General features: G+C 41.5%; 1 protein-coding gene across 3 annotated transcripts in view; it reads right to left on the bottom strand.

Annotated features, from left to right (window-relative positions):
- The window catches only part of SMARCAD1 (SNF2 related chromatin remodeling ATPase with DExD box 1), a 119,877-nt gene that overhangs the window by 38,673 nt on the left and 63,308 nt on the right, over window positions 1-17,896 (bottom strand). For 2 of the 3 annotated variants that reach the window (XM_069013080.1, XM_069013081.1), the window contains exon 2: window positions 2,765-2,976. In XM_069013080.1, the coding sequence (XP_068869181.1) occupies window positions 2,765-2,976 (212 nt within the window). The remainder of the gene's footprint in view (window positions 1-2,764; window positions 2,977-17,896) is intronic. The other variant, XM_069013082.1, reaches the window with a different exon arrangement.

The following is a 17,896-nucleotide window of genomic DNA, read 5'->3' as shown; positions in this document are numbered from 1 at the left end:
ATCACCTGACTATATTTTTTGAAGATAGATGACATTTATACAATCATATCACTTTGTTAAATGCATATTTCAGGGCACTTGATAAAACACAAATCGGAAGAAATCTCTCAGAAATTATACCAAACTGTTTGTGCTCCTGAAGGAAAAAGTCAGATTTCTAAATTCTTTTTACATACAAACTGTGGTTGCACAATACCAGAGGAAATAGAAGAAAACCCCCAAGTTACCAGCTATTTATAGCATTTTTGTTTGTGAAAGTGAAATAAAGATCACTCTCCTCTTGTTTCCCCAGTTTCTTGTACCAGTATTTTGTTAATGACTCTGTCTTCAGAAGAAATCTGAGTAATTGTTATCCTCACATGATTCATTGAGCACTAGGGCAAGTTATTTTTGGTGAACTTGGTGTAAACCGTTTGTTGTACAGAACAACTCCATAGGCTGACTAGCTGGTGCAGTTAGCAGTAGAGAGCACACAGTGCCATAAACTCATCTTTGGGCCTTCTCCATGACCATTCAACAATAACAACAAAAAAGCTGTTTTATTTGACCCGAAGCAAGAAAAATTCTGTCTTCCTGACAGTAATTAGGTAACAAGGAAGACAATCAAAAAAGTGCTAGTCAAATTTAGTCTTCTCTATTACATTTAAGTGCCTCATATAATTCAGACAAAATCTGAGTGTTCTTTTTTTTGGTTAACTTCTGTAGATGTAGAAAATGTGATTTAATTTCTTAAAAAGTTATTAATTCTTTAAATAGGTTACATAACACTGCTGTGCAAATAAGTGGGAGAAGAAGTCAGTAAACCACTTGATCTTCTTTAAACACTGACTATCTGTGAAAGATGAAGCATCATGTATGTGCAGAGCAATACTATTGCATCTCAATTTTAAATGTTAATTAGTACCCCAGTTTTCCACCAGCATCTGCATCCATGGACGCTTATTTCAGTTGGACACTTGCTGTAATTTTGCCTGCTCTTGCACTCTCCCCAGTTTCACTGTTAGCCACCACCACCTCCAACTAATTTTCCTTACAACTACTTAGCCTTGCACTACAGTTTTTAGGCTGCTCTTCATCTTTTTATTACTTTGCATCTAAACTCGTGCTTATGCCTCTAAATTGGGTATTACATCCCTTCTCCTCCACAGTCCTACCCCTGCAGAATCTAAGCCAAGGGAGACCAGTATTTTAAAAAACAAGCACTAAAATTTGTTGGCAATTATGGTCTAGCTACATGCTTATACTGACAAAGTCCACAGGCAGATTAAAGGAAGAAATATTAAAATGAAGTAAACCACAAAGACAAATAAGCAGCCTCCTCCATTACATCACAACTACATTCGCAGTTCCAAAAGGGCCCCTGCACTCAGTAACTCCTCCACAGCACAAGACAATGATTTACCACAAACAGGAAGAGAACACCTGTTCCAAAGTGCACTTCCTCAGAGTGCCCACTTTTCCATACGAGCATTAAAAAGACATGTGCCGAAGCCAGAGCTAACAGTTGCTTGCTTCTTAAGTTCTCCCTGTCCCCAAAATATTCTTTGCGAGGGGATAGGTTTCCTAATTCCAGACTGGCAACTTACATGTCGTATATATTTTATTTTCAACACAGAACACTGCTTACTATTTACTAATGTCAATAGAAGAGCACTCCAATCAACTGAAAACAGTCAACCTGCACTAAACCAAAATTCAGGGAAGAGTAAATATCCTCCGACTTGGCTCAGCTTTAAAAGAGGAACTCCTCCTTGTGCATGAAAGTTTCTCTACTATTACATAGATAAGGTATTGTGAAAAACTGCCTTGCACCAAGAGAAAGTCACATGCAAAAAAATGTAGTTGAATAACATCAACATATATTGTTGTTCCATTCCTGAATAAATACATAACCAAAGTCTGTCTGATCTCTCCAATAACACTCTTAACTTGACAATTATACCAGAAGTTACATGGACTGTCTGAGAAGTACCAAATAATCAGCAGGAGATGCTGCCTGTTCTTCAAATCTTACTCCCTCAGTAACAGGAAAGACCTCCTGGTGAATGTGATTACACAGTTGACAGCAATTTCAGTCATTAGTATTAACCAACAAATCCAAACAGGAACAGCCAAAGGAAACCAATACACTACTACACAAGCAATTTTTTGACATTCCCATGAAAACCCCAAGCTTCTGCCCAAAAAGAGGACGAACACTACAACAAAACCATTAACACAGTCAGCTTCTGAGAATCAGTAGCAGGTCTCTCAGCTCTTTACAAAAGCAGGCCCAAGTGAAAAGAAACCGTTCTCTTTCTTTTGAATTTCATCTGTGATGCTCCACAATGCATTAGCCAAGGACTCTATACAAAAAGCTAAGTCTAGTGTTGCATCCATCAGACAAATAAAAGCCATTTCTTCCTTGAAAACCCTGAAGCATAAAATAAGTATCAGTAAATACATTTTATAAATAGTAAAACATAACATACTTTCAATATTTAATCTGAAGCTTATTCACTCAGTTAAAAAAAAAAAGTTATTTCAGGTTACTGACTTGCCTGTAAATACAAAGGTTCAATCAGGCCATACACTACTACAAATGAGGATACTTTTGTGGAAATTGTTGTGAAACGTGTGCACAGAAAAACACATTTGTAGAACACGCAGAGGAGGCAAAAAAAAAAAACAAACAAAGGAACACCAAAACAAAAGACAATTACTTTATTTCTAGAAATTAAGTCGCTACAGTGCCCTCATGCTGCACGCCAAACACCTGACTCACCAGCCCTCTCTGTCACGTCCGAAGCCGGAGTGCCTGGCCCGCTGTCATCCGTACCTTCATCCTCATCCCCTCCAGCGGCACCAACCGCGGCAGCAGCGTCAGGTGCCTCCGCCCGGGCCGCCGGCGGGCAAGGCGACTCCTGCTCCGCTCCCTTCTCCTTCCTCTCGAAGCGGAACCGGTCCAAATTGTAGAGGCTCATATTCTTAACCTTTCTGTGGGAAAAAGCCAGAAAGAGGACACAGACGGTAGGGCCCATCTAATACGGATCAGGAAAACGCTGGCGAAGGGACCGGCCGGCGCTCCCACAGAAACGCGAGGCCAGCGACGCTGTCAGGCAGCTGGAAGGCTCCTACCTGCCCATCCATCCGTCCATCCACCCTCTCTCCCTCTTCCCCGAGCTCCCCTGCCTCCCTCCTCCTCTCACGGCGGCCGGCGCCCCCCGGGCACGGGCGCCGGGCCCCACACGCACCTGTCGCGCACCGGGGCGGCCCCAGCGAAGCTGGGGGGGAGCGGCGGCGGCGGCCGGCAGGGCCCCGGCCGGCCCCCGGGACAGGAGTGTCGGCCGGCGGGAGGGCGGGATGAGGGCGGGATGGGGCCCGGCGAGCGGGAGTACGACGCGCTCCCCTCAGCAGCGGTGCGCGGGGCTGCCGGCGCGCGGCGATGACGTCACAGAGCCTCCCGCCAATCGCCTCGCCCGGCCGGAGCGTGCGGGCGCGTGCGCCTTCGCGCCTTTTCCCTCGAGAGCGGCGGGCGCCGCTTCCCTCAGGGGCGGGGCCGGGAGTGCGATGCGGCGCTAGCGGGGGCCGTGGGGTTCTACAGGCTTTGGGTTTCGTGCGGCTGGGGTTCTACAGGCTTTGGGTTTCGTGCGGCTGCCGCCGTGACCAAGCAGATTTGCGGGTTCCAACTCCAGACATCGCACAAGTAACGTTTTTGATACCAAATCCTCTCGTGTTCACACCCCGCCACCCCCTTCCAAGCTGAAATTTTGGGTAGAGAACCGCGAAAAGACCATCATAGGAGAACTGGAACTCTAAAACACGGGGTCATACAATCATAGAATAGTAGGGGTCAGTAGGGTTCTTAAAAACACCTAGTTCCAGCCCCCTTGCGCTGGGCAGGGACATGTTCTGTTAGACCAGGCTGCTCAAAACCCATCCAGCCTGGCCTTGAGCGCTTCCAGGGATGGGGCATTCATAACTCTTCTGGGCAACCTGCTCCAGTGTCTCACCACTCTCACAGCAAAGAATTTCTTCCTAATGTCTTAATTTAAACCTACTCTCTTTAAGATTGGAGCCATTCCCCCTTGCCCTGTCCGCTTACATGCTCTTGTAAAAAGCCCCTCTCCATCTTTCTTGTAGACTCCCTTCAAGTACTGGAAGGCCACAATTAGGTCTCCCCTAAGCCTTCTCTTCCACACAGAACAATTGCAGTTCTCTCAGCTTCCCCTCATAGGAGAGGTGCTCCATCCCTTTGATCATCCTGGTGACCTTCCTCTGGACCCGATCCATCAGGTCCATGTCCTTCCTGTGCTGGGACCCCAGGCTGGCTGCAGCACTGCAGGTGGGGCCTCACCAGAGCAGAGCAGAGGGGCAGAATCCCCTCCCTCACCCTGCTGCCCAAACTGCTTTGGATGCAGCCCAGGACACGTTTGGCTCTCTGGGCTGTGAGTGCCCATGGCTGGGTCATGTCCAGCCTCTCAGCCACCAGTGCCCCAAAGTCCTTCTCCCCAGGGCTGCTCTCCAGCTGTTCATCCCCCAGCCTGTGTTGGTACTGGGGGTTGCCCTGACCTACTTGCAGCACCTTGCACTTGGCCTTGTCAAACCTCATCAGATTGCCATTGACCCACTTCTCAAGCTTGTCCAGGTGTCTCTGGTTGGTAGCCCATCCTTCAGGTGTGGATTTAGGGCAGTTTTCAGCTTAGGTTCCTCAATGTGTTTCCAGCATTACGTTCCTTTGGCAGAATAGGTGGGAAAACACCTCCTTTTGCTGTCTTGGGTAAGGACCTGCTGCCATGGTGGATTTCAGTGGCTGTGTGGTTGCAGGGCACATGCAGCTGGGTCTGCAAATACACCTGAGGTTACCTGGTATTACACAGAGAACCTTGCCAGGGCTAAAACGGTGGCCTTAAATAGTGAAGTTGTAGAGAGGTACTGAAACTGCCTTTACACGTCTGGCCTTTCAAATACCAGCCACCTGTGAAATAAAGTGCTTCAAGTCCTGGCAGAAATGAATAAGCATTATACTGGGGACCCAGGTGCAGCAGCTAATAAAGACCTTCTGGGGAGATTATGCTAGCTAGCAGAAGAAGAGAAAAAGAAGCCACTTCCCCATCCATCATGCCATCTCTCTAGTTCTGGGCTTGCAGGATGTTCCTTCACCCTTAAAGTTATTTGCCTTTTAAATTGCAGTAGCTAAACACCTGAGAAGCAAAAGGATTTGGAGGAAATCAAGCTTCAGTGAAGATGTCTTGCTTTCACATCAAACATTAATCTAAAATTTGGAGAACAGATGAGTTTAAATTTGTTGGAATCTCTGTTCTGCTAATCCCAAATACAGATAAGTGGCAGTGTGAATGGAACAGAAGAGTGATTTTGCCCCAGAGGTGGATGCCAAGGCACAGGTGGATTTGCAGACTGGCTGGTGTCTGAACAGTGCAGTTCAGAGATCATCTGAGGTTATCCCCTGAGGTTATCCTCTGAGGAGGACTAAACTGTGCTGGAGAAGGAGTGCCTGGGCTAGACTCACTACTTTTTATAAAAGGCAAGAGATCAAGGGCTTTCATGCAAAGAGCAGGTCAGAGTGAAAATGGGAGAGAGTTTTGCCTGTCAGCACAGGCTCAGACTCCTACCAACTTGAAATTCTACCCACTTAAAAGGCAAGTTACTCCAAAAATGGGAATAAAGAAGCTTGTAGGTACATCAGATGTAAAGCTGGGTGTGGGTTAGAGGAGGAAAAAGTTTGGTCCATGAGGACACTTTTACTTTAGCGCAGGGAATTTGGCTCCTTCTGGGGACCTGATAACCATAACAAGGCTCATGAGCTTCTTTGCAAAGCTTTAGTACTGTTGTTAGCACCTCTGGTGTGCTTGCCTCACACAAGCTTATTGCAACACACATGAGCATCTGAAGGTTAAGGACTCTGACAAGATTTAGACCACTTTTTCCATGAGGAAAGGATAACAAACTGTGCATGTGATAGATGTCAAGTTACATAGTTTGACTGACTTGGAGGACACAGTCAAACAATGTTGTTAAATGTACAGAGACAAAGGGGCTGCAAGGCTGCAAAGCTGAAAGGGTAATACTTGAAAAGTTGAGAAAAAAAAGATGAAATGGGAAAGTAAGTGTAAAGGGGAGCATGCACTCAAGTCAGTCTGTGTTTGTGACTCAACAAGGCAGTCAGAAACACCAGTCTTGGGGGGAAAGATAAGAAAAAAGACATGAATTCCAAAACCTGGAAGAAAAAGCAAGTTCAAGATCAGAAAACAGTGAAAATGAAGGGTATTAAATAGAACACTCCAGAACGTGCCAGATTTTAAAAGCATTGCGTTTGCAGGAATTAGCATGAGCCTAGAAAATGCTGCTGCAGACTACTTCAGTTTTTGCAGCACTTTGAACTTGAAAAGATTGGGTAATTGGTGGTATTAGTATTGTTAACAAGCTATCCTGAATTCCTGGCAAGTAAGGCAGGCAAAATGTCTTTTTTGAGGTCCTAATGACTGGTTAGACAGCTCGAGCTTACTGGAGAACTGACAGATTGCTGTCTGCTATTGTTTTGAAGGCTGATTTGTGAGATTTGGTTTTGAAGAATGGCAGCAGAAACTTGAAAAGAATCTATTTATATACAGAATTGCTTTACATGCAACATGAGAGCTGTTACATTTGACTTGTTTTTGCTTAAGACACAGTTTTGTTGCTATGCCAGTGATAGAGGAGCATACCAGATGGTATGTGGGCCTTCAGAGAACTTTATGAAGGTTTATAGATCAGTGATATATAATAATGGCCCAAACACTGAGAGAAGTAAAAGAAAACAAAAATATCAGTTTAAAATCACTCAATTTGAAATTGATGCAAATTGAATTTGCATTGTCTTTAGTAGAAGGAAATACAGTTTTAAGAGTTTGATAACAGGAGTTAAAACCTGGGAGACACAAAGAGTCACATTCTGTGTTACATTTTGCAAATTGGCAAGGCAGTAAAATTGTTCATTAGTAAATAATCAGCCAAGACAAAGTGTGTCTATAGCCATTTCTGACAAGTCTCTGTTGTTTCAGCTATTGTTCTTTCACCTTTGATTCACGCCCTTTTTGTGCCCCGTCACTTCAAGCAGCTTTGTGTTAGGGGAAGGTTTACCTCAGCTACCGCATGAGAAGCCACTGAAGTTGTCCTGCAGTATGGAATCAAAAGGGGCTGTGGCAGGTAAATGCTTACAGCACTTCTGTTGGGGCTTGCCCCCAAGCATTGTATAGGATAGGTGGAAAGTGTTTCTGCGTTGTTGTAAATGGTGAGCAACAAGACCAGCTGTCAAATACAGATGGGTTTGTGCTCGATTCTAAAAAAAAAATTAAAAAAGAAAAAAAAAATTTAAAATTCTATTAAAATGTTAAAACGAATTCAGCTGCCACTGAAAAAGTGACAAGAGTTGTGTGTAGCACATGATGTTGCTGTAGCAACCTCACCATACCTAAATATATGAATATCCAAACTATTTTGTTGTGGGAGCTGCGCAGTCATGGCAGAGTAAGGCCTCAGTTTGGAACTGTGTCTTTTCTCACCCAAGGGTTTTTTCTTTTTTAATGTCCATTGCATAGACAGGGTTTTTTTTTCTATTCAGCGAACAATAAAAACCAATACCCTTTGGGAAAGAGAAAGAGAATAAGGCTGGTTTTGTAGTATGACAGGTTTTAGATTGGTATTACTTTATCATGATATGTGGTATCATTATTATGATACTTGGTATCATTTTTTTGTGTGTATGAAGATACTTTAAAGCTGTCTGGTATGGTTCATGTTTTCTGGAAACATGAACCATTCTACTGCTTTACTACCATTCTAGAACATTTCTACTTTTGTTTTTTTCCTCACCTGAGGTTATTTGAGGTAATTTATTTCCAGTACTGTTATCTTGAGATTGAGCTTATGGTATATGTATTTTTTTGTGGTTGTTGTTTTACTTGTAAAAAAGTAAACACATTTTAGTTTATTGTTCTCTACTTCTCTGAAGTAGTTAGTTGCTCTTTTGAAGTTTATATGTATTTGATTAACAAACAAGAGAGAGAAAAACCTGAGTGTAGAATTTCAGGCATTGTGCTTGCTACCCATGTCATTCATTTGGGCAAATGTTCTCTCAGAAATCAAGCTAACCATAACCAGAGGTCTGGCTAGCTCTCAAAAGGCTGTGACTTGTCAGAAACTATGCATCCATGATACTTCTGGCTGGGGTTTTTTGTTTTAACTTTCAGGTGAATATTACTTACGCTTGTGTTGTGGATAAATCTGCCTAAGGCTGGAACACCCGTTTCACTGGGACAGTGGTGGAGTTTCCCATATCGTTCTGCTCCCACAGCAGATCTCCCATGCAGAGTTCACCACAGGACTGCAGGCTATCTTTAGATCCTTTAAACCATTTATGATAACACGTAGTTATGGATGATCATCTGCTGCTCAATTTGTCATCCCTCAACACCCCTGATTTAATGACCTCCTACATATCCTGAGCAGTTAGAATCTATATTGAGTGAAAAGATTATGCTAGAAAGGAAAGCAGTAGTTGCTGTCTATTTAACACAAGTTAAATGAATTTGAAAATAGGCAGCTTCATCAGAATCAGTTTTGCATGAAATACTGAATATGTGACCTTTGGAATGAAAAGAAGGGTCAGAAGTGTATGAACATACATCATTATCAAGGATTTTGGTTTGTTACCTGCATCTGAGGCCTCCCGTAGTGTTTGCAGACAAACCACTTTTTTTGTTTCAATGAACCATTTTGAGAGGATCATAACCTCAAAAGTACAGGCCAACAGGTATTTTATACCTCCTGAGTCAATTGAAACAAACACATTTCCAGTGTGTGCTTCCATGCCTAATTTTTGGCTTACTTCTATCAGGCTACAGTGCTGTAACTCTCCTATACTGTGACATTTTCAACATTGTGTAGTACAGAAACTAACAGAGTAAAAATGAACAGGAAATTCAACTTCTGGCCCAGCGTTCATATAAATGTCCCCATAATTCACCAAAACAATGTCACAGGGCTTGCATAAATACATACACAGGAGCAAATACATATTTGCACCAAACATTTTTACATCATTTTGGTTTTGGTGGTTTTTTGGTTTTTTTTATTGTATTTATAAAGCCTGATCCAGCTATTTTTCCCCAGATACTTTTGAGAGAGAGGAGGGCTGAACTGGGCTTCTGAAGGAGTACCTTTCAGGAACAGAATTTGTCCTTACACAAATAAAATCTATTCACTAGCATGTTATTAGCGCATAAGCAGAAGCAGAGTTCTGTCGTGTACTGTTCTGAATCTCAAAAGAACTGGAGCAAGGCATATACAATCTTTCATTACATACACTTATGTGTTATATTTTTTATGTGTTTAATTAATGCATTTCAATTCTAATACCTCATTTTACTCCAAATAGAATGCTAAAAGAATCTTTGCCTGCACTAGATAAAAAAATAATCTAATCCTAAAAATGGCTAGGCCAGTTATTTTTCTAAGAGAAAAACTCAAATCATCCTTTGAGCTGTTTTTGTACTTTCTTCAGGTTTCTTTATAACCTACTATAATTTGCTAGTTCAAATATTGATATTTAAAAGCTGGAGTAATGGTTTTTGTAAATGCACACAGAAAGAGAGTAGGTACAGGTACACCTGCACTTATAGGATCAGAGTTCCTGTCTTCATTTCTGTTTCTGTAATCAGAACAATATGCTTTGTTTCATTTTATTTTGCATTCAAGGAAAATAAGCCTCGTTCCTAAAAACATATCTTGATATAAGAGAAATATTTTTACTTCTCGTTTCCAAACTTTAAAATCTCATTAAGAAGCTATCTTTAAAACTTTGGGATTTAGAAGGGTCACACAGGTAAAGTGGGATTTGCATGACATTTTTTAACTGCTATTTAATCTAACACTGTCATATTATTATGAACGTTGCAAGAAAGGATTACTGTTACTAGGCTGCATTTAACTGTTTGCACACAGTAAAAGCTTCACACATTTGGGGAAAGGATGATAACTTCCTGTTCTATCTGTATAGTGAGATTTTATATTTACTGTAAAGTGAAAGATAATTTTCAGGGCTGTGACACAACCAAGCTTGAAACACTTTTAATGAGAAAGAACTAATGCCAGTAAAATGCCAAGAAGTTATAATCACTTAATGCACACCCACACCTTCACCCCCCACACACACCTAGGGAGCAACAGCCAGCATGGATTTGTGAAAATGTGCAACATCAAACCAATTTAGTTTGTTTTGAAGCAGAGCAGGAAGGTTTCTGAATATGGAGAAAACAGCAAATGTTATCTGTGTTGACTTCAGTAAGGCTTTTGGCAGCATGTCATTATGACAGATCCATAACTTGGGGTATCCTATGGCATAGCCATAAGCCACAGAAACATAACCCAGATCAATGTCCAGAATTGATTATTGGCCCAATAGTGAGTGGTAAGAATAGAAGAATTTATCATATGGGGGTGAGGGTGTTCATGTGGCTTCTGTCCAATCCTTGTATTTACAACCCAGGTCACAGCATGCAAACTGCAGATGACGCCAAACTGAGACAGGACTGTAAACATTCTGGAAGTACTGCACTGAAATTAGATTAAAATCCAAAGTGATCTTGCAAATTTAAGAAACTGTTAGAAAATTATTATGCAACAGCACAAAAATCACTGCTCTATACAGGATCAAAAAGGAAAAAAATAAAGAATGGCATAAATACAGATAAAACAGATGAGGAAAAACATAGCCTACATAACCATTCTTCTGCAGAAGCAGAACTGGGAGTGATAACTGGTCACACCACTATGAAAAATGGAAATGCTGTGTTTGGTTGTACTAAAACAGTACATCCCCAAGACTGCTCTTTTCTTTGAGCAGACCTGTTATGCCCAGTGCCCAGTAAGGCAAGAGCACTGTGTCCAGTTTGGGACATACAGCTTGTTTTATTGTGGCTGACAGTTCAGAAACCACCTCTATTTAGTCTCATTTCTTGAGATCATGGCCTTTAAGGAAAAGTTTAATAAATGGGATGTGCTGAATATAAAGCAGAGAATACCAAGGGGAACATGTCTGCAAGTGTACATAAAAACACTGCAAGAGGTAGACAAACATCTGTCCCCTATTTTCATGAAAAACAGAACATGTAGTGATTGCACTAGGCTTAAGAAATTCTTTCAAACCACAGAGATAATTAAACACTGGAGTATAACATCTGGTGAGATTGTGAATTCGTCATCATTAGAAACTTCTAAGAACCAGTTAGGCAAACATCTGTCAAAGCTGACATAGTTATAGTTGATCCTGCCTTCGGGCAGAGAAAGAACTGGATGATCTCCTGCCGCCTCTTCCAACTACATTTTAAAGATTATAATTTCTCTCTCTTACTCTGTTTCCTTAGTCTGCTTTCCCCAGCTCCCTAATCTGTCTTCTTGCACACAGTTTGGACAAGAACAACGTGGGACAACTCAGAAAGTCATGCAGACCTCATGGAAGCTTTCTTTAGTTAAGACTTTCAATTAATTTTTACCGTATGAGACAGAAATATCACATGAACAAGCCCATGCAGTTGATTTTAATACATTACAGTTTTCTTTGGTCAATATGTACATACGTCAAATGAGAAAAACAATGTTTGAGTCTATTTACAGTATGGGTTGTAATGAGATTCTCAGGGATGTAACAACTCCCCAGATTCCCAGCTCCTTTTAAGGTAAAAACATAATGAGGGAAGAGGCAAATGCTGAATAAAGGAGTGGATCTCAAGCTGTGATGAGCAAGCCTACAGGTTCTAGAGATGGATGCTACTGCCTCTAAATACCTGCTTCTTCTTCCCCCATGGTCTCTGCCCCTCTGTAGCTCAGGGATGAAAGGAAAGACAGGCCCATGGCTGCATGGACAGACTTCCCAGGCCCTGACAGTGACTGCAGCTGTTGCTAGGGTCAGGGATCCACTCGTCTGCCAAGGGCTGGGGCTGGCAGGGGTTCTCTTATCCCTGCTGCCAACCACATTTTGTGATGAATGTCAAAAAGACAGACAGACAGACAGACAGAAAACTGTGGCAAACGTGGAAATGGGCAACTTTCCTTCTCCTGCGATCCCAGCAAAGCCAAGCGCTGGAGCACAGAGATCACCCACCCAATGCATCTCCAGCCTCAGAGGTGGAGAAATCAAGCTGATAAGCAGTCCATAAAGCAGCTATCAACCAAAGGACATGATCCATAAAAATACCATGTTGTCCCTGGTTTGTTCCCATGCAGCCTGTTTTTAAAAGGTCCTCTCTTTCACTGTGGGAGCCAGCACAAGAGGAGCTTAGCATCACACAAAATTAATCTCCAGAGTTTTTTCAATTTCTGACTGTTCGTATTTGCTTCTTTTTGAGGGGCAGGGCAAGGGGAATGGTTAATAAGGGTTTCTGAAGACTTGCTTCACCTTTTAAGGCTTTGTTGACATTTTCAATTAAAACAGAATAAACCTTTTGGGATGAAAACAAATGTGCCTCTTAATTGGCATAGCACATTAAGCACAAATAAACACAATATATATTGCCTGCATAGCATAAGCTATTTACTAAGTATTCCCTAGTAAGTACTGTGGTGCCTTATTTTCTAACTTCCTGGTATGCTGACAGTTCAGTTTTCAAACACTCATGAAGTCATTAACATTTTTGTCACTTCTGCCTTAGCTTTAAAAGCTAATGATTTTAAAGTACACTCTCTCCTTTAAAAACACCAAGAAGAATAAAATACATCTTTTTAGGCCTTTCTCTTTTCTGGGGCTATTTAGTAAAACAATTTAATTATGACAGATTTTTTTACTGAAGCAAGGCAACTCCATCATTCGCATGTCACAAGTTCAATTACTACTCCACTGATGTTTTGAGTACCACTCTGAAGAATTCTCTCACCATTTCTATCAATAACAAAGAATGACTTGTGTCCTACATGCTGACTTACTAGCGATTTTCATTTTGGGCAAAAATCTCATCATCAGACTCATAAGAAGGGAGAGCAGGAGCCGGGATGTTGCTGATTTAGGAACCAAAGCAAGCTCATTCTCCTGGCCACCAGGGGGAGAAAACTGCCACCGACATTTATGAAGTGCTCAAAATCAGCTTAAAGATGAAACTTTTTTCTCTTACTGAGGCTTTTTCGGAGACTTAGGTCCTTCAGTTTTCTTAATGGATTATTTATGAGAAAATTAATAAGGTTTTTTTCTAAACTACTGTAAACCCCCCACTGGACTACAATTTTAATTAACAATTGTAAAATAATTTAATTATCACATGGATCATGTTCTTTCCTTCTGTTAATGTTGCATGCTACCGCATTTTAAAGCTAATCCTATTATTTCTAATGGGACTGAGTGCACAGTAAGATACAACTCAGCCTAAGTAAGTACAGAAAAATATTGCTGTAAGTGAAAGGAACAAATCTCTTCAAAGCAGGTTGACACAGGGTGACACATACTCACCCCTTGGCCTAGTATAAACTCTGAATAAGAACAGAAATGTAAAGAAAAATAAAGAAAATGCATTTAACTGTTGACCTGGTACTCAAGGAGAGTAATGTACATTCAAATTATCTTCAGAATGTAAGGAAAGAAGTTTAGGGGGCTTGCATCTTGTTGGAACAACTAATAAGAATATATCTGAGATTAAATCGTAACAATGTGAGTCCTTCATGTAGTTACTTTTACTGATATTGTATCTTGCATCTCTCCTTCTGAGCAGGTATTCAGCCTGATTTCCTCACATACCGTCTAATATTGTTTTTTCCACACATTTACATTCATTGTGGGGAAAAAAACCCATAGAAGATAGGATTTATGGAACAAAAGCAAGTTCCATGAAGGAACTGTTTATAATAGAACTCGACTTTTTAAGTGGCAGCTGACCAGATTTAAGAGTTGCCATGAGTTTTTAACCACAATTAGGACTAAAGCTGAATACAACTTGCAGTCAGGCGCACGAACTTGGGGTCAGGACGAGGTTTTGGGTGGTGTATAGGCAGCCTTCAGCCCTGCTAACCAAAAAGGCAGAAGTGATGCAACAGCTAATGTCCACTAGATGCCAGGCTTCCTTTGCGGAGCAGAGCGGTGGCGCCGGCTTTCCGCACGCTTTATACCGATGGCCTCCGAGGTCTCCTTTTCTCTAGTGCTGTGGACAGAAGCTTTAGTGTTTAGCACCAAATCCTGATCCCGTTCAGGCTGCCTCTGGGTTTAGCACTGTTATCTCTCACAAGTTTTTAAGAGAAGCAAAAGGCTTTCCAGAAGAACTAAAAATAGGAATTATCACTAAGAAGAATTGGGCATTTTCTGAGTCCTTCCTTTTTGCACAAGCAGAAAGCTCCCAGTGAAGAGAATGGGATGAGTTCTGTGATTGACGTATTCAATCTGCAAACAAACCTAGCTGAACAGCGGCAAAGAAGAATGCTGACTGCCTCCTGTGCTCCTGCTGCCATCATCAACAGGTAGGTGACCTCCAACCTCTGGCTGTCATCAAATAGGCCAGGCAGCAGCCCAAAATATTGACTTAAAACGACATTGGGGCAATATTTGCTTTCTGATTGTCTTGCTTCTGTAGTTGAGAGAGGTTTCCAGAGTGCAAGCATCCCTCTGTACGGGAGGAGAGGGGGATGGTGGGCCAGTAGCTGTCCATCAGTACCTGGGCCAGAGCACACTCTATCTCTCATGGTGGACCAGCCAGAGCAGCAGCAGGGCTGCACACTCCTCCAGGAGGTCAACAGCTGTTGGCAGTGCTTCCCCCACACGCTGGCACAAATTCAGGCTTTTCTCTTGGGATTTGGGTTACCTCTAAGAAAATGGCAGGGCTATTGGAAGCCACACTGACTCCAGTTTCTGAAGAGACCAAAGTTGTGTGGTGCTTGTGGTCTTACTAAATGGAATGGTCTTAGTAAATTCTAATTAATCATTAATCTTTAGAATCACAGAGTCATTTAGGTTGGAAAAGACTTTTAAAATCATTGAGTCTAACCATTAACCCAGCACTGCCATGTCCACCACTAAACCATGTCCACAGATGCCACATCTACATGGCTTTTAAATAGCTCCACGGATGGTGACTCCAACATTTTCTATTATATAGGCAGCCTATAACTATTCTTCACAGCCCTTTCTGTTAAATTTTTTTTATAATATTTTAATTTTTTTTTCCTAATAGCCAATCTAAACCTCCCCTAGAACAACTTGAGACCATTTGTCCTATTACTTGTTATTTGGGACAAGAGACCAACCCCCACCTGGCTACAGTTTCCTCTCAGACAGTTGTAGAGAGAGATGAGGTCTCCCCTGAGCCTCCTTTTGTCCAGGCTGAACACCCCCAGCTCCCTCAGCTGCTCCTCACAAGACCTGTGCTCCAGACCCTTCCCCAGCTCCGTTGCCCTTCTCTGGACTCACTCCAGCACCTCAATGTCTTTCTTGTAGTGATGGGCCCAAAACTGAGCACAGGATTTGAGGGGCAGCCTCACCAGTGCTGACTACAGGGGCATGAACCCTTCTCTAGTCCTGCTGGCTGCACAATTACTGATATCTTAGTTCAGCTCAGTATTTGTTTGCTGTGAGAAGGCACCTTAATTTTAAAGAAATGGTTGCAGAAGAAAATAGTTGGTTTGAGTAAAGGCCTCTGGCAAGTTAGAAGCTTAGTTAAATTACCTATTGTTAACTTAGAATATTAACTACTCAAAAATGACTACCTATATTATTCAGAAATTCCTTTCTTGAATTCAAAACAGGACAATGGATATGAAATCCGTCTGGAAACCGTAACAGACCAATTAATTTAAAAAAATCACTACCAGAAAATAATAATAAATGCATAACATACTTGCCTCTCTGCAACCAACACAGTTTCATTAAAAAAAAAAAAAAAAAAACACAAAAAAGAGAAACTTTTTGATTCATTCATTAAAATCAACTTTGGCAAATGGACCAGTTTAGAAGCATTCAGTATCCATGTTTATTCTCTCTGCCCTCAGGTTTTGTCTCTGTGGGCCCTGTGTAGATTTGTGGTATGATTTGTGAAGCTCCTACAGACTCTGAGCAGAGACCAAGGGGTTTGAGAAACCACTGAGTGAAGCAGTTCTCTGCTCACCTACCAGCTCTCCCCTATAATCCTGCCGTACCCTATTTGCTGGAAACAATTAGGGGAATAGAATAGGGTGCTCTGCCACTTTGCCTGTCGTCAGCCTCCCCGTTGAGATCAAGTTGCATAAACGTTAATGGTCCTGCCCGTCTCATGCTCAGCGTTGTCGCATCCCTAAACGCCGCAAAACTTTGGGTTTCAGTCAGAGCAATCAACGTATGTGAAAGGATTGCTGTGGTGTAAAACTTTGTCAGCACCTTGAGCTGGTGCTTTATTTTAGAGCTCGATTGTCCTAGTGGGCAAAAAGGAAAAATGATGAAATCGGCTACTAGAATCACATACAGGAGAAAATGTTGTTCCCTACCCACGTTAGAGGAACCAGCCATTTTACACTGGGCAGATGCTCGCAGATAGAGACATTTCTTTATTCATGTAACTCAGTGAGTGGTAAATGAGGCATGCTCACAGAAGTTATTTGGGATGGAAATGAGTCTAATTAGTCTATCCAACTTAGGAATAGCACTGTGAAGCAAGTTCAGGGAAGCTGGGAGTTAGCAACAGAAACAGCAGTGGAGAAACAGACTTATGTGCTTTCCACAGTTAAGCAGAATATTTATTTGAGGTTTCATCTGACAGAATAAACAATAGATAAGGGGACAGTTCAAGCAGGCAAACATTTCTAAGAAACTAGCTTAAAAACATTCTTATTTTAATTGCAGTGTCTGTTAGTAGCCTCCTACATATTCCTGCCTTAGTTTTCAACTTCATGATTTGTTGTACAGTAAATAGTAAAAAGCTGTTCAGTTACTTTAGAGCTTTCTCAATGGGGCAGATGTGCTCCAAACTTAAGTCATACCAATAAAAATTGGTGTCTTTTGAGGTTAGCAAGGGCATAACGGCGATTTTAAAATAGGCTGCTAGAATATGTACATGTATTTTATGTACTGACAAATCTTTTAATCTGAGAGAATCACATCTCGTAATGAATCGCATTCTTGGAGTGAATAATTCAGCCCTTGACGCCAACCTCTGAGGGAGAATATTGTGGTCATGGTGTCTGAACAGTGTGGTAGCTATGGCTACCTATATAATTCTTAGCAATGGAAAAAAAAGTGACAATGACATTAAATTTAATCAGGTTCCCCTTTTCTGTGGTTCCCACTGGGATGAGCCACTAGTGTCTTGCCTTAAATATTCAAAGCCTTCAAAGTTTGCATGTGTTCATATACTGGGACAATATCCTGCTAATACAGAACAATGGATCTGTCATGTATTTCTCCTGTGGGTAGCCGTAAGTCTGAATTTAGTTAGTATAGGGTATTATGATTGCTGCTTCTTTAGTGATTGTCTTTACATTAGTCTTCACTTAGAAGGAAGAAGAGCAGTAATGAAATGTAGCAAAAATACAATGAACTTGGCTATTTTGGTTTGGAAATATGGAGCAAAGGACTGTGTCTTCTTAAAAAGATCCAGCTTTATTTCCAGTCACACTTCATCTGATATGAATGAGCTGGTACTACATATCACATGGCTGAATACATTTGGGAAACATGACCTAACATATATTTAGGAAAGAGAGCTTAGAATCAAACTAGAGTAGTTAAATGCACAAATTCTTTGAATTCTCATTTGGTAAAATCCATTAATTCTTTTTGTGTTTTGTTGATAAAGCTGTGAAAATGTGACTTTTATTAATTAATATTTACTAGTGCAAGAATTTTCCTTAATCTGCAGTAAAAGTCAGTAGTGAAAAAGTTGAAACTGACTAAATATTTTTGAGTATTTATTCGAAG

The sequence above is a fragment of the Aphelocoma coerulescens genome, chromosome 4, assembly GCF_041296385.1.
Source record: "Aphelocoma coerulescens isolate FSJ_1873_10779 chromosome 4, UR_Acoe_1.0, whole genome shotgun sequence".
NCBI lineage: Eukaryota > Metazoa > Chordata > Aves > Passeriformes > Corvidae > Aphelocoma > Aphelocoma coerulescens.
Note: the sequence above shows the minus strand (reverse complement) of the source record. Positions and strands in the feature narration are given on the sequence as shown.